The following is a 27,146-nucleotide window of genomic DNA, read 5'->3' on the forward strand; positions in this document are numbered from 1 at the left end:
ACTACCCATAGCGTTCTCATTTTTTTGGATATGGAGCTCAGTTATTGCTTATTTTTTAGACCTTGAGCTGACGTTATTAATGGTACTATTTTTGCACAGGTGCTACATTTTGATTTCATGTTATTGCATTGTGCGCAAAATTTGCGACAACCAAGAAATGAAATATTGAAGTTAGGAAAAAAATATTGCCACTGCACTGTTTACAGATGAGAATAATTTATTTTATTTTTCATGGATCGGGCATGTCTGAATGCGGCGATGCCAAATGTGTGTATATTTTTTATTTTTTTTAAACCCTTTAATTTTCAATTGGGAGAAAGGGGGGTGATTTTAACTTTTAATATTTTTTATTTTTTAAAACTTTTTTTACTTCTTTTTTTATTTTACTAGTCCTTCTAGGGAACTATAAGGATCAGCAGTCTGATCGCTCATTCATTTCTCCTGAACAGAGCAGCATCGCTCCGATCAGCAGAAATGCTCCGTTCTTGTTCCAGCTGTTGCTCTGTCGGCTATAACAGGAACTACGTCATGATAGTGACAGGAGTCATCACATGACCCTCTGCTACCATGGCGACCATCGGCTTCCCATGATCGCGTGATGAGGCCTACGATGGTGGTGGGGAAAGTTGTATTCCCTGCTCTGGGCATTTAAATCGCCCTGTCACATTTTGACAGCACAATTTAAAGGTTTAACTGGCCTGGGTGGATCGCAGATCCACCTGCGCATGCGAGGCACACATCTGCTGTACAAATCAGCAAACATGTGCGGGGATCACCACCGGCTTATCACAGCAGCCAGTGGTGATCACCCCTTCATGATTTAAGACGTACCGTTATTTCCTCGGTCGTGAAGTGGTTCATGTAGCTTAGATAACATCACTGATTAATCAGCAGTAGATTATCATTAGAGGACTATCACTGTTTTATCAGCAGGAGACTATCATTGGAGGACTACTTGGTGTGTTGTTAGGTAGTCCTGCATATTCATGAACTCAACCCCATGTGGCACTCATATTCTCTACTGATTAAATCGAGATTATTTGAAAAATTTGTTTCTGTTCCTTCATCCTTTGCACTTCAATAACATGAGAGAAACGGAGGAATAGAACAAAAAATTTCTAGGAGAACCGGTGAGGTCAACAACAATATTTTTATTGATTAAAAAATTAATAAAGAAATGACCGCCACAACCGGCAGTTTAGACAAAGAAAAAGGGGCATCACATGCAATATGAGCAGCAATATGGCATTATACAAGTGCTCAACAACATATATTAAATTGTATCCAGGAAAAAAATGGTGAGGTCATGAAAAATAAGGCAAAACTATCATTGATAGTATGAAAAAGTAATTACAGGCCAAAAGGCCTCATGCCCAATATGTGACATGTAAACAAAGACATATCACGTAAGGATGGTATACAATTAGATGAATGCAAATGTAGCTGTATAACATATGCGAACAGATGGAGTGAGCCAAAAGGAAACAACAGTATTGAAATAAGACAGAATGTTGGAGTAATAGCCTCCTGGGAAAAAGGATATAGCAAAAGGGCTGTCAAGGCTCGAGCAGAGAGGCAAATAGGAGCATACATAGAGCAGTGGTATGCTGAAGTGTGGCCTCAGCGTACCCTGATATGCAATGAATCAGGGAGCAAAGTGTGATACCATATGAAAAAGAACTTATGGGCAATGCATGGTGAGATAAAATTATGTGGATGAAGAAGACCTGTAGTCACATGAGACACCAAACCCCGACACGCACGTTTCGGTGTCACCTTTATCAGGGAGCCATTTTAATTTTTCAGGGTGTTTTACATGGTTGTTTGTTTTTTGATCTACTTTAGTATTTACATTAATATCATGTCTATTCATCCAGTGATTTCCATGACGCCATGATTTTTCCATCTTGGAGTGGCAATTTCAATGATGAGGAGCACATTTTACACTTCTTCTGCGCGAGAATGTTCACAATCCTTTTGTTCTCTGCACAGGTCACTAGGATGTTCACTTAAGGCTTGTTCTACCCTGGCGGGGATGGATCTGAAGAACCTTTGTTTGAAATTCTGTCCCATAAACACGTAAATGATCGGATTGATGCAACTATTAAGACTGGCCAACATGTGAACAGTAGTATTTCCTATATTGAAATGAGTATAAAATGCAAAAAATCTGGATGTTAGTGGCCAGATATAATATGGAAACCAGCAGATGAAGAAACACGATATAACAGCGGTGATGATCCTGGAGGATCTCTGAGATCTCTGGGGTCTCTTGCCTTTTCTAATCTTGTAGAAAATGGTGACATAAGAGGTGACGATGATAAGAAAAGGGATCACACACATTATAACTAATCTGATCAGTTGAATGGTCTGTCTTGTTTTAGGGACATATATCCTATAAAACAGATCGGGATAGGTGCACCATTCAGTGAAATCATGGAATATGAAATTATATAAGTAATACATTAAACCGGTCAACAGCAAACTCAACACCCAAATGAATGCAGCCGTAATTCTCACTAGTTTACAGGTTCTATGAACTCTGGCCCAGAATGGCCACATGACGGAGACCCAGCGGTCAATACTCATGGCCATCAGGAGGAGAACACTGGAGGTCATATTTATATTGAACAGAAAAATATTTGATATGCAAACAGTCGATTCTGGATAATTGTAAAGGTTAATCCACTCAATGATCCGCAAAGGGATAGACGCACAGCACAGGAAGTCCGCGATGGCCAGGTGGAGGAACCACACGGCACTGATCGTCTTCTTCATCCTGAATCCGGCAATCCAGATGACTAATCCATTACCGATAATCCCGAGAGCTAAAATGATGCTGTATATAGTAATTGATATCTTTTGTAAAATGAAAATATGATCCGAACAGTATAGACAAAGAGGTTCACTACCACTGTGAAGACATAAAACGGTAGAAGTTATCCACACAGAGAATATTTAGTAATAGGAGACGTCTATGAGACCTCCCCCATTACTAATCTGTAAGTGAAAATAAATTAACACAAACACCCCATTTTGACACCAAATTTGCCGCTCCTGGCAGAAAACTGCACCAAAACGGCATCAAAACTATTTTTTCTGCATTTTTTGACAAGAGATGAAGATTTAGTGCTGAAATTTATTGACCATATTCCTAGACCAGATCTGCATGTCATGGTAAAAAAAAAATATTGCATCACTACTGCCTCAAGTTTTGGTGCATATTTGTTTTTTTTGCCAAAAGATACTGATTTGGTGCAGGAATATGGTATAAAAAGTTCAGCACCAAATCATCATGTCTTGGCCAAAAAGAAGGGAATTTTGTTACTTACCGTAAATTCCTTTTCTTCTAGCTCTTATTGGGAGACCCAGACGATTGGGGTATAGCTACTGCCCTCCGGAGGCCACACAAAGCACTACACTAAAAAGTGCAAGGCCCCTCCCCTTCTGGCTATACCCCCCCGTGGTATCACGGGTTCTCCAGTTTTAGTGCCAAAGCAAGAAGGAGGAAGCCAATAACTGGTTTAAACAAATTAACTCCGAATAACGTCGGAGAACTGAAAAACCGTTCAACATGAACAACATGTGTACCCGCAAACAACAAAAAAATCCCGAAGGACAACAGGGCGGGTGCTGGGTCTCCCAATAAGAGCTAGAAGAAAAGGAATTTACGGTAAGTAACAAAATTCCCTTCTTCTTCAGCGCTCTATTGGGAGACCCAGACGATTGGGACGTCCAAAAGCTGTCCCTGGGTGGGTAAAGAGATACCTCATGTTAGAGCTGCAAAACAGCCCTCCCCTACGGGGGTGTCACTGCCGCCTGCAGGACTCTTCTACCTAAGCTGGCATCCGCCGAAGCATAGGTATGCACCTGATAATGCTTGGTGAAAGTGTGCAGACTCGACCAGGTAGCTGCCTGGCACACTTGTTGAGCCGAAGCCTGGTGTCGTAATGCCCAGGACGCACCCACGGCTCTGGTTGAGTGGGCTTTTAGCCCTGAAGGAACCGGAAGCCCCGCAGAACGGTAAGCCTCTAGAATTGGTTCTTTGATCCATCGAGCCAGGGTGGCTTTAGAAGCCTGCAACCCCTTGCGCGGACCAGCGACAAGGACAAAAAGTGCATCGGAACGGCGCATGGGCGCCGTGCGGGAAATGTAGATTCTGAGTGCTCTCACCAGATCTAGCAAACGTAAGTCCTTTTCATACCGGTGAACCGGATGAGGACAAAAGGAAGGCAAGGATATATCCTGATTAAGATGAAACGAGGATACGACCTTAGGGAGAAACTCCGGAATGGGGCGCAGCACTACCTTGTCCTGGTGGAACACCAGGAAGGGAGCCTTGGATGACAGAGCTGCCAGCTCCGACACTCGCCGAAGCGATGTGATCGCAACAAGAAACGCCACTTTCTGTGACAGGCGAGAAAAGGAAACTTCCTTCAGAGGCTCGAAAGGCGGCTTCTGGAGAGCAACTAGTACCCTGTTCAGATCCCATGGATCTAACGGCCGCCTGTACGGGGGCACAATATGACAGACCCCCTGCAGGAACTTGCGCACCTTAGGAAGACGTGCTAGACGCTTCTGAAAAAACACGGATAGTGCCGAGACTTGCCCTTTAAGGGAGCTGAGCGACAAGCCCTTTTCCAACCCCGATTGCAGGAAGGAAAGAAAGGTAGGCAATGCAAATGGCCAAGGGGATACTCTCTGTGCAGAGCACCAGGATAAGAAAATCTTCCACGTTCTGTGGTAGAACTTAGCAGACGTTGACTTCCTAGCTTGTCTCATTGTGGCTACGACTCCTTGAGATAATCCTGCGGACGCTAGGATCCAGGACTCAATGGCCACACAGTCAGGTTCAGGGCCGCAGAATTCTGATGGAAAAACGGCCCTTGGGACAGTAAGTCTGGTCGGTCTGGCAGTGACCACGGTCGACCGACCGTGAGATGCCACAGATCCGGATACCACGATCTCCTCGGCCAGTCTGGGGCGACGAGTATGACGCGGCTGCAATCGGATCTGATCTTGCGTAACACTCTGGGCAAGAGTGCCAGAGGTGGGAAGACGTATGGGAGCCGAAACTGCGACCAATCTTGAACTAATGCGTCTGCCGCCAGAGCTCTTTGATCGCGCGACCTCGCCATGAATGCCGGGACCTTGTTGTTGTGCCGGGACGCCATTAGGTCGACGTCCGGCACTCCCCATCGGCGACAGATTTCCTGAAACACGTCCGGGTGAAGGGACCACTCCCCTGCGTCCATGCCCTGGCGACTGAGGAAGTCTGCTTCCCAATTTTCTACGCCTGGGATGTGAACCGCGGATATGGTGGAGGCTGTGTCCTCCACCCACATTAGAATGCGCCGGACTTCTTGGAATGCTTGCCGACTGCGCGTCCCTCCTTGGTGATTGATGTATGCCACCGCTGTGGAGTTGTCCGACTGGATTCGGATCTGCTTTCCTTCCAGCCACTGTTGGAAGGCCAGTAGGGCAAGATACACTGCCCTGATTTCCAGAACATTGATCTGAAGGGTGGACTCCTGCGGAGTCCACGTCCCCTGGGCCCTGTGGTGGAGAAACACTGCTCCCCACCCTGACAGACTCGCATCTGTCGTGACCACTGCCCAGGATGGGGGCAGGAAGGATCTTCCCTGAGACAATGAGGTGGGAAGGAGCCACCATTGTAGAGAGTCCTTGGCCGTCTGGGAGAGAGAGACTTTCCTGTCCAGGGACGTTGACTTCCCGTCCCATTGGCGGAGAATGTCCCATTGAAGTGGGCGCAGATGAAACTGCGCAAAGGGAACTGCTTCCATGGCTGCCACCATCTTCCCGAGGAAGTGCATGAGGCGCCGTAAGGGGTGCGACTGGCCTTGAAGGAGGGATTGCACCCCTGTCTGTAGGGACCGCTGCTTGTTCAGCGGAAGCTTCACTCTCGCTGCTCGAGTATGAAACTCCATGCCAAGATACGTTAGCGACTGTGACGGTGACAGATTCGACTTTGGAAAGTTGATGATCCATCCGAACGTCTGTAGAGTCTCCAGCGTAGCATGTAGACTGAGTTGGCATGCCTCTTGAGAGGGTGCCTTGACAAGTAGATCGTCTAGGTAAGGGATCACCGAGTGTCCCTGAGAGTGCAAGACTGCTACCACCGCCGCCATGACCTTGGTGAAGACCCGGGGGGCTGTCGCCAGACCGAATGGCAGAGCTACGAACTGAAGATGGTCGTTTCCTATCACAAAACGTAGAAAACGTTGATGTTCTGTAGCAATTGGCACGTGGAGATAAGCATCTTTGATGTCTATTGAGGCAAGGAAGTCTCCTTGAGACATTGAGGCAACGACAGAGCGGAGGGTTTCCATCCGGAACCGTCTGGCGTGCACATGTTTGTTGAGCAGCTTTAGATCCAGAACAGGACGGAATGAGCCGTCCTTTTTTGGAACCACAAAGAGATTGGAGTAAAACCCTCGCCCTTGTTCCTGAGGCGGTACAGGAACCACTACTCCTTCCGCTCTTAGGGAGTCCACCGCCTGCAGCCGGGCATCTGCTCGGTCTGGATGTGGGGAGGTTCTGAAGAACCGAGCTGGAGGACGAGAACTGAACTCGATTCTGTACCCGCGAGACAAAATGTTTGTCACCCACCGGTCTTTGACCTGCGACGTCCAAATGTCGGAAAAGCGGGAGAGCCTGCCCCCAACCGGAGATGCGGAGGGGGGGGGCTGGAAGTCATGAGGTAGCCGCTTTGGAAGCGGTTCCTCCATTTGCTTTCTTGGGGCGTGCGTGAGCCCGCCAGGAATCTGAGACTCTTTGCGTCCTCTGAGTCCCTTTGGACGAGGAGAATTGTGTCTTGCCCGAACCTCGAAAGGACTGAAACCTCTGCTGCCATTTTTTCTGCTGAGGTTTGCTTGATCTGGGCTGAGGTAAGGAAGAGTCTTTACCCTTGGACTGTTTAATGATGTCAGCCAATGGCTCGCCAAACAGTCTATCTCTAGATAAAGGCAAGCTGGTTAAACATTTTTTGGAACCAGCATCTGCTTTCCAGTCCTTTAACCACAAGGCTCTGCGCAAAACTACCGAATTGGCGGACGCCATTGAGGTGCGGCTGGTAGATTCTAGGACCGCATTGATAGCGTAAGACGCAAACGCAGACATCTGCGAGGTAAGGGACGCCACTTGCGGCGCCGCTGGATGTATGATAGCATCCACTTTTGCTAAACCAGCTGAAATAGCTTGGAGTGCCCATACGGCTGCGAATGCTGGAGCAAACGACGCGCCGATAGCTTCATAGACAGATTTTAACCAAAGGTCCATCTGTCTGTCATTGGCATCCTTAAGTGAAGCGCCATCCTCCACTGCAACTATGGATCTAGCTGCAAGTTTGGAAATCGGGGGGTCTACTTTTGGACACTGGGTCCAGCGCTTGACCACATCAGGGGGGAAAGGAAAACGTGTATCCTTAGAACGTTTAGAGAAACGCCTTTCAGGATGAGCGTTGTGTTTCTGGATTGATTCTCTGAAGTCAGAGTGATCCAAGAAGGCTCTCAATTTACGCTTGGGATAGAGGAAACGAAACTTCTCCTGCTCTGCAGCTGCCTCCTCTGCAGAAGGAGCTGTGGGAGAAATATCCAACAGCCTATTGATGGCTGAGATAAGATCGTTTACCATGGCGTCCCCATCCGGGGTATCCAGATTGAGAGGGGTTCCAGGATAAGACTCCTGATCACTCTCTTCAGACGCATCACAGGGCGACTGATTGCGCTGAGACCCTGAGCAGTGTGATGACTTTGAGGGTCTTTCCCAGCGAGCTCGCTTAGGGTGGCTGGGGCTATCATCTGAGTCATAATACTCAGCCTGGGAAGCCGGGGACCCCCTTGCAGTCTGGACTAATTCCAACTGAGGGGGATTAGAGGACAGAGACCTCGCCGTGTCCATAGACTGAGCCCCAGACATGGATTGCAAAGTTTCAAGGATCTTTGCCATAGTCACAGACATTCCATCAGCAAAAACTGCAAAGTCTGTCCCTGACACCGGGGCAAGACTTACAAGCGTCTCAGCCTGGGTCACTACCCCTCCGGACTCCGGCTGGCGAAGCAGCACCGGATCTGAGCATTGCACACAATGGGGGTCTTTGGAACCTGCTGGTAGAGCAGCCCCACATGCAGCACACGCAGTGTACACAGCCCTAGCCTTGGCAACCTTGCGTTTTGTGGATGACATGTTGCTGCCTCCTCAGAGCGATCTGGGGTCTAGCCAGGAAGCGACCTCACAGTGCAAGAAATAACTAAATATATATATCTGGTGACACAGTACACCAATACACACTGAGGCACTAGAGGGGCCAGCTGAAAAGCCGCTTACCGCCCGCTTAAGAGCGGGTGTGTGTTCTCCAAAAGCCCCCTAGTCCAGGTCTCCCAGAGCCTTGCGTCCTCCCTCCAGCCAGACTGCATGTAATGGCTGCCGGCGTCCTGGGAGAGGAGGGGGGGCGGGCCCTGGGCGTTCCTGACTAAGAGCGGGAAGCCTGCTTCCCTCTGTGCCTAGTGAGAGGGCTGGAGCATGTAAATCAGGCTCCAGCCCTCGTCGCTGCTGCGAAACAGCGTCTCTCCCCTACCCTGATTGACAGGGTGGGGGCGGGAACGAAGCGGAGCTAGGCCGCAAAAGCCGGGGACTGGATTTATAAACGCCGCCGCCGTAAAAGCGCGGTCGGCGTGTCCCCGGCGCACCACAAGTCACAGCAGCGCCGCCCGGTCCAGTGGGGGTCGGCGCTGCGTTCCCACAACACCAAGTCCCCCAGTAAACTGTAGGAACACTAACTCCAACGTTACGGTCCCCGGCGCACTACAACACCCAGCCAGCCCGGAGTGTGTCTGTGCCTGCCGGGGACACAGAGTACCTGTATGATGCAGGGCCATGTCCCTGATTGTACTCCTGCTCCGTATCCATCAGGTTCAACTGGGTCTGTGGATGGAGCCCGGCGTCAGAGCTTAGAGGCCGGCAGGATCCCACTTCCACAGAGCCCTACAAGGGGATGTGGAAGGAAAACAGCATGTGGGGCTCCAGCCCCTGTACCAGCAATAGGTACCTCAACCTTACAACACCATCCACGGGTGAGAAGGGAGCATGCTGGGGGCCCTATATGGGCCCTCTTTTCTTCCATCCGAAATAGTCAGCAGCTACTGCTGACTAAAATCTGTGGAGCTATGCGTGGATGTCTGACCTCCTTCGCACAAAGCTTGAAAACTGGAGAACCCGTGATACCACGGGGGGGTATAGCCAGAAGGGGAGGGGCCTTGCACTTTTTAGTGTAGTGCTTTGTGTGGCCTCCGGAGGGCAGTAGCTATACCCCAATCGTCTGGGTCTCCCAATAAGAGCGCTGAAGAAACAGTCTTTTCTGTCAGGAGATGAATGTATGAGACTCAGTTCACCTCAGGTAAGGTGACTGTGATCAATTATGTCACCTGAGGTGAGTGTACCTGTGGTCACAAATGGGGTACCGTGGGAACCTCCAGCTGTGATAGCAGATAAACTGAGTGATGTCACTGCTCACAGCTGAGGCTCAGGCAGTCTCTGCATGAAGCCGCAGTATGTGTACCTGTTCAGTCCCTTGCCGCTGTGAACTTAAGTGTGTATGTAGCAGTGTTGGGATTGTTGTGGCACTTCGTGTGGATTACATCAGACCTGGGTGTTTGCAGTTAATAAAAGGGTGAAATTGGGTAGATTTTTTTTTGTATTTTATTTTAAATAAAAGATTTTTTTGGTGCTTGTGTATTTATTTTTACTTACAGATTAGTAATGGGGGTTCTCCCATTTCTAATTTAGGGCTTAGTGGCCGCTGTGAGCTTTCATTAACCCCTTATTGCCACTGCACCAGGGCAATCGGGATGAGCCAGGTAAAGTGCTAGGATTGTCGCATCTAATGGATGTGACAATTCTGGGCAGCTACAGGCAGTTATTTTTAGGCTGGGGGAGGCATATCTATGGGTATCCCCAGACTGTGAATGGCAGCCCCCCAGCTGTCAGCTTTATCATGGTTGGATATCAAATTTGGTTGGACCGCACATCAATTTTTTAAAATTATTTATTTATTTAAATGATTTTAAAAAGACACATGAGGTCTCTTTTAGTTTGATACACAACTCTCTACCTGACTAGGGGAAAGTTAATTTACCATTTAAGGGCACGTTACACGCTACGATATATCTAACGATATGTCATCGGGGTCACGTCATAAGTGACGCGGTTCCCTGAAAAATGCCCACAGGAAAATTGTCCACAGGAAAAATACCCACAGGAAATTTGCCCACAGGAAAAATGCCCACAGGAAAATTGCCCACATGGAAAATTGCCCACACGGAAAATTGCCCACACGGAAAATTGCCCACACGGAAAATTGCCCACACGGAAAATTGCCCACATGGAAAATTGCCCACACAGAAAATCGCCAATTGCAGCATCACAAAGTTTCAGATCTATGATATTTGAGGTGCAAGGTGAGGATGTTCACATAATAGGTCATCAACTTGTGATTTACAGTTGACCTAGTGTAAAACTGCAAAAATGCTGAAGATCTTGGTTTGTAGCAGTCTGTCATTATCAGCAATAGATAGATACAGTCTGCTCTCATCTCTCACTGATTCTGCCTTCCTCCTCCCACCAGCCCAAAACAGCAGCACATGCAGAACCAGCAGCACATGCAGAACCAGCAGCACATGCAGAACCAGCAGCACATGCAGAACCAGCAGCAGCAGTGTGATCCAGAGGAGCAATCACTACTATCTGTACTCACAAAAGTATCACTGTATTATCTGTTGAGTTACATGTGACTGCAGGTCACATCTAATACATTATCATCTCAGGGGAGCCCACCAAAAGCAGGGTGCTGCTGGCAGAGATAGGGTACTTTCACACTTGCATTCATCGCAATCCGCCACTATGGAAAATAGCGCAGTCCGTTAACGGACTGCGCTATTCTCCATAGACTTATATTGACGACGCACTGTGACGCAGTGTCTGTGTTTCATCCGCTGGCCGACGCTGAGTCGTTATTTTGACTGAGCACCGGGAGGAGGGAACGCAGCATGTAGAGTTTTTGGTGTCGTTAAAACAACTCACCTTGGCGGATTCCGTTGGAATCCGCCAAAGTGTCTAATGATCGTCTATGGTGGCGGATTCCGCTGCTATGCGCTAAGCAGCGGAATCCGCTGATGGATTCCATCACATTCTACTGAGCATATATACCGCCCCGGGGCTTGGCCGGCTGCCGAGCCGCTCGGATCCGGGCTCATCGGTGGGTGGCTCGAGCTCCTCCCGGACCCGGGGGTCACGTCACTCTGAAGGGATGCTGATGCTACGTGAGGGGTGGTGTTCGGTGGGGAGGTCCATGGCCGAGGCCGCGGTTGTTTTTGGGGGTTAAGTTCGTGACACCACCCACGGGTTGTGGTGAATGGATGGACACCACCACTGCCGTTGACTAGGCTCCCGGGGATGGTGTTGTGCAGCTTAATGTTGACCCCTCCGTGGGTAGGGGGTGATGGTCCCAGGGGCCCGAGGGTGCTGAGGAGGGGGATGCATGCTGGCTTGTTGGTGCGATGCGGTGCGCGGCCCGAGGGAACTGTTGTACTCACTATTACAGACACACTGGAGTCTCTGGTAAACCAAACAAGATGGTGGACGATGCCCGCAGCCGGCTGCGCTCCTCCCCTTTTTTCAGGTTGGTGGTTTCCGCCTTTCTCCTTCACCTCACTTTTAGTAGAATGGTGACTCCTATGCCTGAGCAACAGTAGTCCGCTCCCCAGCTTTGTGTGTGCCGGTAGAGCCCGTTTGCCCGCAGACGCTGGCCCGTGGGATCTCGATGCCTGGGCGGTGGCTTTCTATCCCTCTGGTTGGGCTGTTGTCTTCAGTCGGGTCTTGGGTGGGAAAGGACCTAAAGTCCAGACCCCAATCAGTGAATTCAACTCGGTCCAGTGACTTCTGGGCCTCGTACTGGGTCTGAGTACCCTTCCTGGTGCTCTGGTTTCCAATCGGTTCCCCGGTTTGGTACCGGCGGCTCACTACCCGGTCCCTTACGGTTCCACCGGCTGTAATCCCTGCTCCTGTAGGCGGCCACCACCATCTGCCCCCTGGCCACAGGGTATCCGGGATCCAACCCAAATCCCTGACAGACGTACACACTTTGCTACCACTATCCTCCACTCCTGTCACTGAACTCTCTGTTTTTCTCGCCTCAGGCTCTCCGAACTCCTTGGTGGGCATGGCCAACCGCCTGGCTCCACCCCCCGGGTGTGAACGTCAAGTCCTGAGGTGGGTGACTCAGGGTTTTAAGGTTGGCTGCTGGTACCTTTTTAGGGGAAGGTGTTTGTGCAAGGGCCTACCTGTGACTACCTGGCTAATCCAGGGCGTTACACATGCTCAGCATGTCCAGCAGAACGATCTAAATTGTTTAAAATCACTCCTGGTCTCTCTATCGCTCTCTGTCGGTCGGTCTCTCCCTCTCACCCCCTCTCTCATACTCACCAATCATGGGTGCAGCGCTGCACAGCTGTCACCATGCTCTGGTGGCTTCTCCTCTTTTGAAAATGTCGGCCGCTCCTTATTCCATCTCGTATTCCCTGCTTTCCCCGCCCACCGGTACCTATGATTGGTTGCAGTCAGATGCGCCCCCACGCTGAGTGACAGCTGTCTCACTGCAACCAACCACAGCCGCGGGTGGGCGGGTCTATATCATGCAGTACAATAAATAAATAAATAATTTTAAAAAAACGGCGTGCGGTCCCCCCCAATTTTGATACCAGCCAAGGTAAAGCCACATGGCTGAAGGCTGGTATTCTCAGGATGGGGAGCCCCACGTTATGGGGAGTCCCCCAGCCTAAAAATATCAGCCAGCAGCTGCTCGAAATTGCCGCATCCATTAGATGCGACAGTCCCGGGACTCTACCCGGCTCATCCCAAATTGCCCTGGTGCGGTGGCAATCGGAGTAATTAGGAGTTAATTGCAGCCCATAGCTGCCACTAAGTCCTAGGTTAATCATGGCAGGTGTCTATGAGAAACCCCCCATGATTAACCTGTAAGTGAAAGTTAAAAAACACATACACCCAAAAGAATCCTTTATTTGAAATAAAAGACAAAAATACACCCTTTTTCACCACTTTATTAAAATCCCCAAATACCCCTCCAGATCCGACGTGATCCACAGAGGTCCCATGACGCTTTCAGCTCTGCTACATGAAGCTGACAGGAGTGGCCACAGACCATTACCGCTCTTTGTCAGCTCCACACAGCAACTGAAGTGAATCGCGCTGTCAGCGGGGATGTCACTGAGGTAGTGCTGGTGTGTGCATTAATGATGGCGGCGGTAGTACCTGCGTGTGTGCGGTGATGATGGGGGCAGTAGTGCCTGTGTGTGTGCGGTGATGATGGGGCGGTAGTGCCTGTGTGTGTGCGGTGATGATGGGGGCTCTCTCTCTCTCGGATAAAGAAAACTAACGCAATGTGTTATTTCACAGGAATCTGTTGCCTTTATTATCACACTATTTGCAAGGCATCCGTCACATGCGTCACACAACGCATTGTGACGGATGCCAAACAACGCAAGTGTGAAAGTAGCCATAGCTGGTCCTGAAAGCCCCAAAGGCACAGCAGAGAGGTGAGACTCTGTCGCTTGTATCACCTTGTGTTCGTGCTGGGAATGTATGATATGTTTTTGCAGTGGTGTAACTAGAGTCCAATGGGCCCCAGTGTGATATTTGGACCTGCCCCCCCCTACTCACACATGTTCTCACATGTACGGGCCCTTGTAGTGTTCTAACTTCTATCAAGACTTATGAACTGCCTCCCCTCCCCCTTCATTATGTAGTAATGTCCTCCGTCCTGGTATATATGCCCATCATCCTGGTGAATATGTCCTCATCCTGGTGTATATGACCCAATGCTGGTATATAAGGTCCTCATCCTGGTATGTATGGTCCACGTTGTCTCCATCCTGGTATATATGTTCCCATTCTGAGTTACATGGTCCCCAATCCTAGTGGGCATTCATGTCTGTTGGCAATTTTCTGTGGACATTTTTCACATATCATGTGAACATCCTCACCTTGCACCTCAAATATCATAGATCTGAAACTTTCTGATGCTGCAATTGGCAAATTTCTGTGTGGGCAATTTTCCATGTGGGCAATTTTCCGTGTGGGCAATTTTCCATGTGGGCAACTTTCTATGTGGGCAATTTTCCATGTGGGCAAATTTCCATGTGAGCAATTTTCCATGTGGGCAATTTTCCGTGTGGGCAATTTTCCATGTGGGCAATTTTCCTGTGGGCATTTTTCCTGTGGGCAATATTCATGTGGGCATTTTTCCTGTGGGCAATTTTCCTGTGGGCACATTTTTCTGGTCACCAAGTGACGCACATCCGTCATCGTTTGACATATCGTAGCATGTGACAGCTACGAGCGTCTGTGATCAAGCAAAAATACTCACCTTATTGTTGCTCATTGACACGTCACTCATTTTCTAAAAATCGCACGTCCTTTTGCATGCTGGTTGTTCATCGTTCCAGGGGCAGCACACATCGCTACGTATGACACCCCGGGAGCGATGAACTGCAGCGTACCTGCGTCCTGCCGGCAATGCGGAAGAAAGGAGGTGGGCGGGATGTTGTGTCCCGCTCATCTCCGCCCTTCTGCTACTATTGGCCGGCCGCTGTGTGACGTCGCTGTGACGCCGAACATCTCTCCCCCTTCAGGAAGAGGATGTTCGCTGCCCACAGCGAGGTCATTTGGAAGATAAGTCAGTGTGACGGGGGATTACGACTTTGTGCGACACGGGCAACAAATTGCTCGTGCCGCACAAACGATGGGGGCAGGTGCGATCGCAAATGTGATCGCACGACATATCGACACGTGTAAAGCAGGCTTTAGTCTCTCCACTAGGATATACATTTTGTGTGTATTTTGTATGTCACTTTGCACTTTTTACCCACCCTCTACCTTTGTGGTCATACAGGTTGCACCTCTCTATTGTCTCTAGCCATTGCCATCACTGTGTTTTTACAATTGTGGGTGTTTTTTGTGGCTATTTTTACAGTAAAAGCTTCATATTCTTAATCACCATGGTGGACTAATGACTCTCGTAACTATAGGTTGATATCTAAACAAGGAGGTATAAACACCAAAGCAAGGATTAAAAATTAGGAGCAAAAACACCCATAAAGATATTGCCGAGGGGGCACAGAGAACACCGCACTTTGGGAACAGAATGCTAGGGGGGGATTCAGAAAGTAGATATTGTCAGTTAAGTTGTGGGTTCATTACCAACTGTGAGGGAAGGTTTTTTTTTTATTCTTGAGGTCGAGCAAAGAGAAGGAATAGGGGGACGGGAAAGGGAGAGATAAAAACAAATAAGTACATGTAGGATGATTTTTTTTTTTCACGTAAACTTTATCAGGATCTGAGATAGAGGTGCAAATGCAAATTTGAAATTGGATGATCCTGAGGTTTTCTAAAGCAATAAAGAATTAGAAATATATACGTACCCCACACCGAATCGAAAAGTTCCATTATATTCAGTCAGATTAAAATCATATTCATTCAGATTTAAATCATCATCGGTCAGATTAAAATCCATTTTGACTGTATCTAAAAGAAAAAAAAAGAAAAAAATATATATATATATTTACAAAAATAACCAAACAGATTATTCAATATAGCAGTGTAGCACAGAGTGGAGCGCTTTCATTTGTCTCTGCTGTACCCAATTTATGGAATCCATCCTGAAATTTAGAACAGAGAAGGGTGCACTCTCAGGGGTGGACATACCATTGGTCCAATCTGTGTACCCACATAGGGACCCAAGGGGTAGTGGGGACACAACCACCCCCAAAGCAGTTAGGAGCTTCTGTCACTGATACATTATTGGACTGTATAAGTTTTGGTATATGCAACAGTTGTGGACTTGTTTGTGTGAAGGAGGACTTTATGCTGATCTGACACTAGATGGCAATGTTGTGTTACTTTTCTTACTCACTCTATTGTAAAGGTCCTTGTACTTCCTGTTTTCTCCTCTTCTTTCTGCAGTGCTGAATGACGATGCACATTTACCTCATGTTCTGAGAAATAAAAGCTTGTTTATCCCATATATTCTACTCAGTGAAGTTTCTTCTGTGACTGGAAGCTAGAAGCTGTGCAACAATAGGAACCATATAGTGTTCTTACACAGAGGCCGTAGTGTGTGTATGCCCACCCCTGAGAACTCATAGATTCTAGTTCCTATAGAGCCAACCACTCAGCTGCCATCAGACTGCATCAAATAAGGGAAGGAACTGCACCTCATATGGCATGGAATATGCTTCACATGTGATTGTTCATCTTGTGCATTATTCACACTGAATAGGTAAAGGAGTAGTTAGCGAAACCCTTCATCAGGCTTCTTCTGGAGGCAGACCACATACAAATGGATCAATGGGAGACCAAGGTTTGGGGTGGGATTCTCCATGAGTACAACTTGGATACATCATGTTTCATGTCTGATATACTGGAGGTACTGTCACGGTTTCCCTTCCCCATTCACATAGCTAGGGGGCGGGGCCTTCTTCTGGGCCTCACTTCCGGAGCTTGGATGCTTTAAATACTGTAATTTCCGGTGAACCAGCGTCAGCTATAAGCTTAGCGCTGCTTTGCCTGTGATTGCTGATCCCTGTAAGTGTGATCTTAATCTGTCCCCTCTCTGTGCCCTCGGTCTCTGTCTGTGTTCCGTCCACTAGTCGTTCTGCCACTCCTCTGTCCCACCTCCTTCCTTCCAACAATAGCCCCGGTTGTTCCTCCTTGTACTACTTCCCCACTCAGTTGCTTGCTTTGGTACTGACCTCGGTCTGACCTCGACCCTGCCTCTTTTCATTCCTCCGGTCTTCCTTCACCCCGCACTGTGTATGACCTGGCCTGCCCGACCATCCCCCACTTCTGCTTTTCGGCTGATGCTGCAAGATTGCACCAGCACACACTGTGAGTTCCCCTCCTGGCTTATTCAGCTCTGTGTAGTGTCTTTCCCTGCAGGACTCCATCTCCCCCTAGTGGCAGCCCGACAGACTCCTTATCTGATTCCCAATGACACCCACCTGATCCGAGAACTCCTATAGGATAGGCCCATTTAACTATTTTTATGTGGTTTACCTCCTGGGGAAGTCTTACACATGGTGTTTTGTCAGAAAAATTGCTATTTATTCCTGTATCAATTGCAGAAATTAATAATAAATCATGATTGAAGCATTTGTCCTTGCCATTTGGGGTGTGGTTCCTCCTCCATGCATCTACCTATATAAGAACAATAAAGTTAGTTTGTATACTAACCACTCGATTGACCATTGGGGTGCTTGGATACATTCCGTCCTCGGCACAACGAGAGCTGTTTGCAGTCTCTTAATGGTTCTTACTAGGAGTAAAAATAAACATTTTCAGATGTTGTGTATCCAAAAGCAAACAAAAAAAAACACCCTCTCTTCCCCCGGAAATGATTGGTTTATGGCTGGTTGTATGTGGACGGAGAACCGAACTGCCCAATCGTTGACTTCCATTATACTTGTTACTACAGTCAAGCCTATTGGTTAAGGTCCCCATTGACTTATATGGGGTTCAAGGTCTGGGAACAAATTTTAACTAAAGTCCGGGCAAACCAGAACACCCATGGGTCTACTCATCTCTAAAGAACAGGTGAATGAACACCAAATTTTAAGGGAATCTGCCCCCATGTTTTGCAACAGATAAATAGTAAACATCTATGATTTGATCACTATAATAGACCTAACTATTTAGTATAGGGAGCAACCCAATTAATTGTATAACAGTATCTCATCACAGAAAAATGGTGCTTGACCCAAAACTAATAAAACTATTATTTATTTGAAATATAACAACAATGTTAAAATTATTAAAAAATCAATAAGTCCGTAAGGATGAATTCACTACACATGAATATAGTATAATAATAGTATAATAAGCATACATATAATAATGCCAATTCATTACAGGGTCACATACAACTGGAAAAGAGGGGGAGGTTATAATAACAGAAAAATAAAAAAATTAAATAATTTTAGGGGTAGTGCAGTGCATGGAGGGTAAATTAATTGCCAGGGCTAATAAATGTATACAATTCCAATACAATAAGTATCTCTCAACTAACATGCATAATCCCTGATTAAGAGGTGAAACGCGCGTTGGGACCTGGGAGGCTTCATGTTACTAATTTAACGGATCAGTATCATCATTTATGGTTACCAATTGAACTGAGGGGATATATGGGTGGATATTGACATGGGTTATGCATGTTAGTTGAGAGGTACTTATTCTATTGGAATTGTAAACATTGATTAGCACTGGCAAATAAGATACCCTCAATTTACCCCTAACAAAAAGTTGTTGTTTTTTTTCTGCTATTATAAGCTTTCCCCCCTCTTTCTAGTTGTATGTGACCCTGTCATTACTATATGTATGCTTATTATACTATAATCATGTGTGGTGAAGCCATCCTTATGGATTTATTGTTTTTTTTAATAATTTTAACATTGTTGTTATGCTTCAAATAAAAAATTGTTTTATTAATTTTGGCTTGAGCACCATTTTTCTCTGATGACATGTTGTTATAGACAAATAGTAAACTAATTCTCATCGCTATACATAAATAACGTAAGTGTACCAAAGCCATAGGTATTACTAGTCTACATTTCAAAAATTGGAAAAACAATGTAAATATAGCACAGGGAACAATAAGGGTCATCTGTCAGCTGCATGATGACACTGAAACAAGGGATATGTCACTTGCTCAGCATCTTGCTGTAGTTTCAATGCAATCAATGTTTTATTAGCAGGAAATTATCACTACTGGACTAGTTGTCACTTGCAAAGAAGTCCAGCTAATCTGTGTAGCCCCGCCCACAACAGTGATTGTGTTACGTCACCGCTGGAGCCTGCTCCAGCGACTTCTGCTCCGATCACCAGGCGACGCCATGTTCCTGCCGTGGATGGTGCTGGTGATGGGAGAGGAGTCGATACCAGCGGCATCGGTGGGCGCAGGCTTCGATCATCCACTGGGCTGGGTTATCTTGGGATCTGCAGTACCACTGACTGACTGTGGGTGGCGTGTGTCTGCCAGCTGAAGTTGCCAGCGCTCAGCTACCGCCAATGGGAAGACACCACACCCTTCTTATTTCCCCTCCTGTCACATGACCACTGCCAGAGATAGTTCTGATTTCCTGGCTCCTGATCCACCCTATTCTGTTTTGTGATTCCTGTGTGCTGACTTCTGCGTGTTTTCTGACTACCCTCCTGCCTGCTGTTTTTGTACCTCGCTGCCCGATCCGGATTTGACCTCTGCTCTGTTTTCTGATTACGTCCTTGTCTGCCGATTCTGTCCCTGTTCTGCTATACCTGGTTTGACCCTGTCTGATGACTACTCTCATCGGACTGCAGCCTTCCACAGGTAGTGATCTCCAGGGCCCTGTGTAATTCCAAATCCTTGTATAGGGGTTAAAGGGTTTCAGGGTTCTGGGGGTCCTGCTTGGTGAGTGGCTTCCCTCTAATCTGTCCATTACGTCCCCCCTGAGTCTGTTGATCCAGGCAGGCGTTACAGATTGACAGCTTGCAAACAAAGTAGAGTTAACACAGGAAGCTGCCAATCAGGGGTGTTGGAATTTTATCAAATCTGTGCCAAGAAATCCAGAAAATGATATATCACTTGAATCAGGCTCCCTGTCCTTATAGCATGTAAATATATGTAACCCTCCTTTTCTGGAATAGGCTCATCACAGACAACTATGGTAATGAAAAGAGTTACAAGTAATTGGACAGTGTTTCTCAATTTAGCCCGTTACCAGAACTAATAGCTAGCCTGAATTCACTGGTAGAAGTTTCCGGCCCAGGGTATACCTACTCCCCACCACCCTGTAGAATTAGATATACTGACTAACACCCATAAATCATTTACTATGCTTAAAACAAGGGGCTCTCAACTGTCTGTTGATCCATGACCATATGCTAAACTGTACAAGAGAGAAAAATATATATATATATATATATATATATATATAAAAAAAAATTAATCTACTAGCTTTTACTTCATTTATATGGTGTAGACAACTCACAAGTAAGCCAAAAGTACTGGGATGATGGACAGATAGATAGATAGATAGATAGATAGATAGAGGGATAGATAGAGGGATAGATAGATAGATAGAGGGATAGATGGATAGATAGAGGGATAGATAGATAGATAGATAGATAGATAGATAGATAGATAGATAGATAGATAGATAGATAGATAGATAGATAGATAGATAGATAGATAGATAGATAGATAGATAGATAGAGGGATAGATGGATAGATAGATAGATAGATAGATAGATAGATAGATAGATAGATAGAGGGATAGATAGATAGATAGATAGATGGATGGATAGAGGGATAGATAGATAGATAGATAGATAGATAGATAGATAGATAGATAGATAGATAAAGGGATAGATAGATAGATAGAGGGATAGATAGATAGATAGATAGATAGATAGATAGATAGAGGGATAGAGGGATAGATAGATAGAGGGATAGATAGAGGGATAGATAGATAGATAGATAGATAGATAGAGGGATAGAGGGATAGATAGATAGAGGGATAGATAGATAGATAGATAGATAGATAGAGGGATAGATAGATAGATAGATGGATGGATAGAGGGATAGATAGAGGGATAGATAGATAGAGGGATAGATAGAGGGATAGATAGATAGATAGATAGATAGATAGAGGGATAGATGGATAGATAGATAGATAGATAGATAGATAGATAGATAGAGGGATAGATAGATAGATAGATAGATGGATGGATAGAGGGATAGATAGAGGGATAGATAGATAGATAGATGGATGGATAGATAGATAGATAGATAGATAGAGGGATAGATAGATAGATAGATAGATAGATAGATAGATAGAGGGATAGAGGGATAGATAGATAGAGGGATAGATAGAGGGATAGATAGATAGATAGATAGATAGATATGAAAAAAAGGTTAGAGCCACACATTGAAATGCCAACATTTTAAACTTTCAAAACAGATCTAATACATTTTTTTTTTAGATGATTAGCATATGACAAAGGGCCATTTTACATATCTGCCCAGTTGCCGCGTCACGGCAACCTCATTATACTGGGTCCTACTCTTCCTTTCTGCCTCCCGTTGGGTTTTAAGAAAAACCTATATGTTTGGGCGATGATAGAACCACTACTAAATAATAAAAGCACCTGTGGCTAATGGGAGAGGGGGATTGGGTGCTTATTCAGTCTAATGGACATGGTTCCATATGAATTACAAGAAAATACAATAAACAGGACTGACATCAATCCATGTGAACATGTGCATGACATAGAAAAGCAATAAAAGGTTACAGCCGCACACTGAACTGTCAACATTGTCAACTTTTAAAACAGATATAATAAAAAAAAAATGTGAATTGTTTAGCACATGGAAAAATGGTCATTTTACATACTTGCTTAGTAGCCACATCAAAGCAAACTCATTATACAGAGTCCTACTCTTCCTTTCTGCCTCTGATTGGGTTTTAAAAAAAACCTACATGTTCGAGTGAAGATAGACCCACTATTAAATAATAAAAGCACTTGTGGCTAATGGGAGAGGGGGGATTGAGCGCTTATTCAGTCTAATGGACATGGTTCCATATGAAATACAAGAAAAAAAACAGGACTGACATAACTCCAAGCAAACAGGTATGTATCTGTTCATGACATAGAAAAGCAAAAAAAGGTTACAGCCGCACATTGAAATGTCAAAACATTTAACTTTCAAAACAGATCTAATGAAAAAAAAATAAATTTGTTTCGCATATGAAAAATGGCCATTTTACATACCTGTCTAGTAGCCACGTCAAGTCAACCTCACTATACTGGATCCTACTCTTCTTCTCAGCCTCTGACTGGGTTTTAAAAAAAGTAGTGGATCTATCGTCGCCCAAACATGTAGGATTTTTAAAACCCAGCCCTAGGCAGAAAGGAAGAGTAAGACCTAGTATGAGGTAGCCTTGACATGGCTACTGGGCAGGTATGTAAAATGGCCATTTTTCATATGCTAAATATCTCAAAAAAAAATTGTTAGATCTGTTTTGATAGTTGAAAATGTTGTCATTTCAGTTTGCGGCTGTCACCATTTTTTGCTTTTCTATATCATCAGTGCTGTCAATCCATTTATTTTCTTAGAGGGATGAATAGATTTCATTACCTTCCTTCTCCTCCAGGATCTCTTCTTTTTGATCAGTGAGAGCAGCGGATCCTTTTTCTATGACCAGCATTGCTCCTGTATATATAGTCACTCCTCCACCCCCCAATCCATCAGACTCTTCCACTAAGTGCAAACAATTATGAAAGTACAGAATAATTGTTCTTTATATAATTTATTTAGTTGTTATTGAAACATCCTCCACTTTATATGTATAGTTAAAATGGTTTTTTTAAGGTTATAAATATTTTAGACATTTTTAAGTGCATATTTGTTTAGATAAGAAAGATTTTAGTCATTTAGGGATAAGGGAGGTTTTCATTTTTGTTCTTTTCTTTTTGTTCCCTTTTTTTCCAAGATCCATTACTTTTTTTATCATTCATAGAGCTGTGTGAATACTTTTCTTTTACGCACTGTGTGGATGTTTTCATTGATAACTTTTTTGGGTACAAATAAACTTTTGATGACTTTTTATTATATTTTTTGGGAGAAGTTTAGTGGCAAATTTATTTTTCTTTTTCATCTTTCAATGTACAGTTTAAATAATTTCACATTTTTATAGATGAGACTTTTCTGGACATGTCAATATCAAGTATATATTTTTTTTTAAATGTCTATTTTTAAAAAGAAAAAGGGAGGTTGATTTGATTTTTTCACTTTTTATTGCTCTTTATATTTTTCAACCAATTTTTGTAATTTTAATTGAATCTGGAATAGTTTAGACACTTATACTTATGCTATTGCTGTGGACTAAGATAAAGAACTAACAAGGCAGTTAGAATGGGTGTTCAGTGGGCTTCCTTCATCCATGGTGATCAATCAGTTCTCCTACACTATTTCGTTGAGGACTCAATTGGAGCAATTGAGCTTGCCCACTAAAAATGTCATTTAAATACCAAAGCCAGAGGCTGGCAGTGGCATTTATATGGTTAAGCTACAGTGATCTGAGAAACTTCTGGTTGCTGCAGCTGGAGGCAGGTATAGTTGAAACCAGAAAGAGACACTCAAAACACCTACTGTTTTCTCTTGCTTTGGCAACACTAATTGTATTTTGGTCCTGGCAATAAAGCATATTTGAATTTGAATTTGACACAGAGTAAGACAGAGAGAGACAGAGACAGACAGAGAGAGACAGAGACAGACAGAGAGAGACAGAGACAGACAGAGAGAGAGACAGAAAGAGAAAGAGACATAGCGAGAGACAGACAGAGACAGAGAGACAGACAGAAAGAGACTTAGAAAGAGACAGAGAGACAGAGAGACAGAAAGACAGACAGAGAGAGACAGAAAGACAGACAGAGAGAGACTTAGAGAGACATACAGAGAGAGACATACAGAGAGACAGAGAGAAGCAGAGAGAGAAAGAGAGAGAAAGAGAGAAAAAGACAGAGACAGACAGAGAGAGAGAGTGATATAGAGAGACAGAGACAGAGAGAGAGACAGAAAGAGACAGAGACAGACAGAGAGAGAGAAACAGACAGAGAGACAGAGAGAGAAAGAGACAGAGACACACAGAGACATACAGAGAGATAGAGACAAAGACATACAGAGAAAGATAGAGACAGAGAAACAGAGAGACAGGGAGACAGGGAGACAGAGAGATAAAGACAGACAGAGAGACACAGACAGAGAGACGCAGACAAAGAGACACAGACAGACAGAGACAAACAGAGAGAGAGACACAGAGAGAGAGACACAGACATGCAGAGATAGAGACAGAATGGGGGATGATCAAAAGAAATCGGGTTAAATGCTGCGCTAAAAACCACAATCCAAAGATATATCGTGAATTCCTTTTCTTTATTTTCACAGGTCAACGCGTTTCAAAGGCATCTCCACCTTCTTCATCAGGACAAATGTCAGAAAGGAATAGCATAACACATGCTGCATGCAGAGGATACATATATACAACTGAAGTAGCCACGTTTACAGAGATGACGTCAGCTGTAATGACTAAGAGTCACATGGGGAGGGCAGGAACATACAGACAAAAAGAGAAGAAAAAAAAAAAAAAAAGAGGAGAAATCAAAAAAGGAAAAAAATGAATAAAAAACTGAAGTACGAATAATTAATATTAATAAAAATGTAATAATGTGAACAATTGCTATTTTATTTATTATTTATCAGTGTAAGTAATAATAATAATAAAAAAAAAAAAAAACACACCTATGGGGAAGTGTTATTTGTGAAAATGAAAAATCATGGTAGAACATTATATACTTCCCCCATAGGTGTGTTTTGTTTTTTTTTTATTATTACTTACACTGATAAATAATAAAAAATAGCAATTGTTCACATTATTACATTTTTATTAATATTAATTATTCGTACTTCAGTTTTTTATTCATTTTTTTCCTTTTTTGATTTCTCCTTCTCTCTCTTTTTTTTTTTTTCTTTGTTCTCTTTTTGTCTGTATGTTCCTGCCCTCCCCATGTGACTCTTAGTCATCACAGCTGACGTCATCTCTGTAAACGTGGCTACTTCAGTTGTATATATGTATCCTCTGCATGCAGCATGTGTTATGCTGTTCTTTTCTGAATTTTGTCCTGATGAAGAAGGCGGAGATGCCTTTGAAACGCATAGACCTGTGAAAATAAAGAAAAGGAATTCACGATATACCTTTGGATTGTGGTTTTTAGCGCAGCATTTAACCCGATTTCTTTTGATCATCCCCCATCTTGTTGCAACATCGGGGCTGCAGCTGACCATTTTTGTATTCATTTATTCCATGCTGACAAGGAGTTGTGCCTGTCACAACTGAAGCAGGTGAGTACCTGTCCTATTCCCTGCACCTATATCTATCGGTTAAAACCCTATGTGCGCTTTCTTTCCACAGTTTTTGCTGAGATAGAGACAGAGAAAGACAGGGAGACATACAGAGAGACACAGAAAGACAGAGACAGACAGAGACACAGAGAGAGACAGACAGAGAGAGAGACACACAGACCCACAGACATAGAGACAGAGAGAGACAGGGAGACAGACAGATACACAGACAGAGAGACACAGAGAGACACAGACAGAGATAGACAGAGATAGAGAGAGACACATAGAGAGAGAGACACACAGAGAGAGACACACAGAGAGAGACACACAGACACACATAGATAGAGACAGAGAGACATGAAGACAGACAGACAGAGAGACACAGAGAAAGACACAGTCAGTGAGACACGAGAGACAAGACAGAGATAGAGAGAAAGAATGCTTTAAGGAATTTTTATTACTACTGTAAGTGAAAAGAAAAACACAAACACCGGAAAAAATCCTTTATTTGAAATTAAATATAAATAAAACCCAGAAAACAAAAACACCCTCTTTAACCCATTTATTAACCCCCAAAACACCCAGGTCCAATGTAATCCACAAAAGGTGACATGACAATCTTTGCTCTACTATTTCCTACAGTCACAGAGTGTGAGCACAGAACTTGACCGCCCCCCCTATATACATATATATATATATATATATATATATATATATATATATATATATATACATATATGATTATATATGTATATATTCTAATACGGGTATATATATATATATATATATATACTATATAATACATATCTGTTGGGACAATGCGCTAGCAGTATTAATGTAAACATGAACAGAAAAAATATATAGATTTTTTAAAGCTGAACAAGGGATGTAAAAACACAAAAACCTAAAAAAAGCTAAACACATTTTTTAAATTGATTTTTTTTGCATTGCCATGCAACTCCTCTTAAATGTTTTCCCATTTTTTCTGTTCACTTTTTGGTAAATTGAATGGGGCCCTGCAATACATAGATGTAATCGTTGTGGAACCTTGTGTGGATTACCTCAAACCTGGTGTGTTTTGTCGTTTAAAGAAAGGGGTGAAAGGGGAGTGTTATTTTATTTCAAGTAAATTATTTTTTTCGGTTTTTGTTTATTTCTGTTCACTTACAGAGTAGTAATGGGGGGGGGTCTCAGACTCCTCCCAATACTAATTTTTTGCCTAGTGGCAGCTGTGAGCTGTTATTAACCACTTATTACCCCAATTGCCACCGCACCAGGGCAATCGGGATGAGCCAGAAAAAGTGGCAGGATTGTTCCATCTAATTTTTAGGCTGGGGGCCCAATAAGCATGGGTTTCTCCAGCCTGAGAATATCAGCTTCCAGCTGTCAGCATTATCAAGATTGGGTATCAAAATTGGCCAATTTAATAATTAATTAAAAAATCCACATGTAGTTCCTCTTATTTTGCTACACAGCCAAGATAATTGCACGGCTGGGGGCTGCAGCCTGTAGCCTTATTTGTACACAGCATCTATGAATGAAAGCTGTCGGACATGCTGTAACACAGGGTGGGGGCGCATCTGACTGGAACTATAGACAGGGGGACTGCTGTTAGGCTGAGGAAGCAGTGCATATGCATGAAGGATAATTAGGGGCCCTGAAAGAAGTTTTTCTTTTTTTAAACCCAGTTGGACCTGCCAATCCCAGATATATAATATATTTTTATTGTATTAACTAGCTGTGCTGTAGTACCCAGGCATTGCCCGGGATAGTAACTGTCTGTTTGTCTTTCTCTGTCCATCTGTCTCTGTCTGTTTGTCTGTCTCTGTCCGTCTGTGTCTGTCTGTTTGTCTGTCTCTGTCCATCTGTCTCTGTCTTTTTGTCTGTCTCTGTTTGTCTGTCTCTGTCCGTCTGTCTCTGTCTGTCTCTGTCCGTCTATCTCTCTATGTTTGTCTGTCTCTGTCCGTCTGTCTCTGTCTGTCTGTCTGTCTGTCTCTGTCCATCTGTCTCTGTCTGTTTGTCTGTCTTTGTTTGTCCCTCTCTGTCCATCTGTCTGTCTCTGTCTGTCTGTCTCTTTCTCTGCCTGTCTCTTTCCCCGTCTGTCTCTTTCCCTGTCTGTCTG

At 44.6% G+C, this 27,146-nt stretch overlaps 2 protein-coding genes across 3 annotated transcripts in view; both read right to left on the reverse strand.

The window, feature by feature from the left end:
• Positions 1-27,146, reverse strand: part of LOC142256814 (C3a anaphylatoxin chemotactic receptor-like) — a 450,349-nt gene that overhangs the window by 366,856 nt on the left and 56,347 nt on the right. The gene's annotated exons all lie outside the window — the stretch shown is intronic.
• Positions 1,132-22,322, reverse strand: LOC142257098 (N-formyl peptide receptor 2-like). 2 transcript variants are annotated; one of them, XM_075329176.1, is made up of 4 exons: positions 22,262-22,322; positions 17,323-17,404; positions 15,513-15,615; positions 1,132-2,914 (listed from the first exon to the last, which is right to left on the reverse strand). In XM_075329176.1, exons 3-4 carry the CDS (start codon positions 15,602-15,604, stop codon positions 1,942-1,944), a joined length of 1,065 nt encoding a protein of 354 aa, XP_075185291.1. In that variant the 5' UTR covers positions 15,605-15,615; positions 17,323-17,404; positions 22,262-22,322; the 3' UTR covers positions 1,132-1,941. The 2 variants fall into 2 exon arrangements, with proteins under 2 accessions (XP_075185291.1, XP_075185292.1); XM_075329177.1 differs by having other exon boundaries at positions 17,323-17,400; positions 22,262-22,302.

Source organism: Anomaloglossus baeobatrachus, chromosome 11 (genome assembly GCF_048569485.1).
Source record: "Anomaloglossus baeobatrachus isolate aAnoBae1 chromosome 11, aAnoBae1.hap1, whole genome shotgun sequence".
Classification (NCBI taxonomy): domain Eukaryota; kingdom Metazoa; phylum Chordata; class Amphibia; order Anura; family Aromobatidae; genus Anomaloglossus; species Anomaloglossus baeobatrachus.

What these genes read in the sequence shown, in the direction of transcription:
- LOC142257098 (XM_075329176.1), bottom strand. Translation starts at nt 15,604, where the DNA reads ATGGATTTTAATCTGACCGATGATGATTTAAATCTGAATGAATATGAT. An exon ending in ACTTTTCGATTCGGTGTGGG is followed by an intron (nt 2,915 to 15,512) that starts GTACGTATATAT and finishes ATGTCTTCACAG; the next exon opens with TGGTAGTGAACCTCTTTGTC.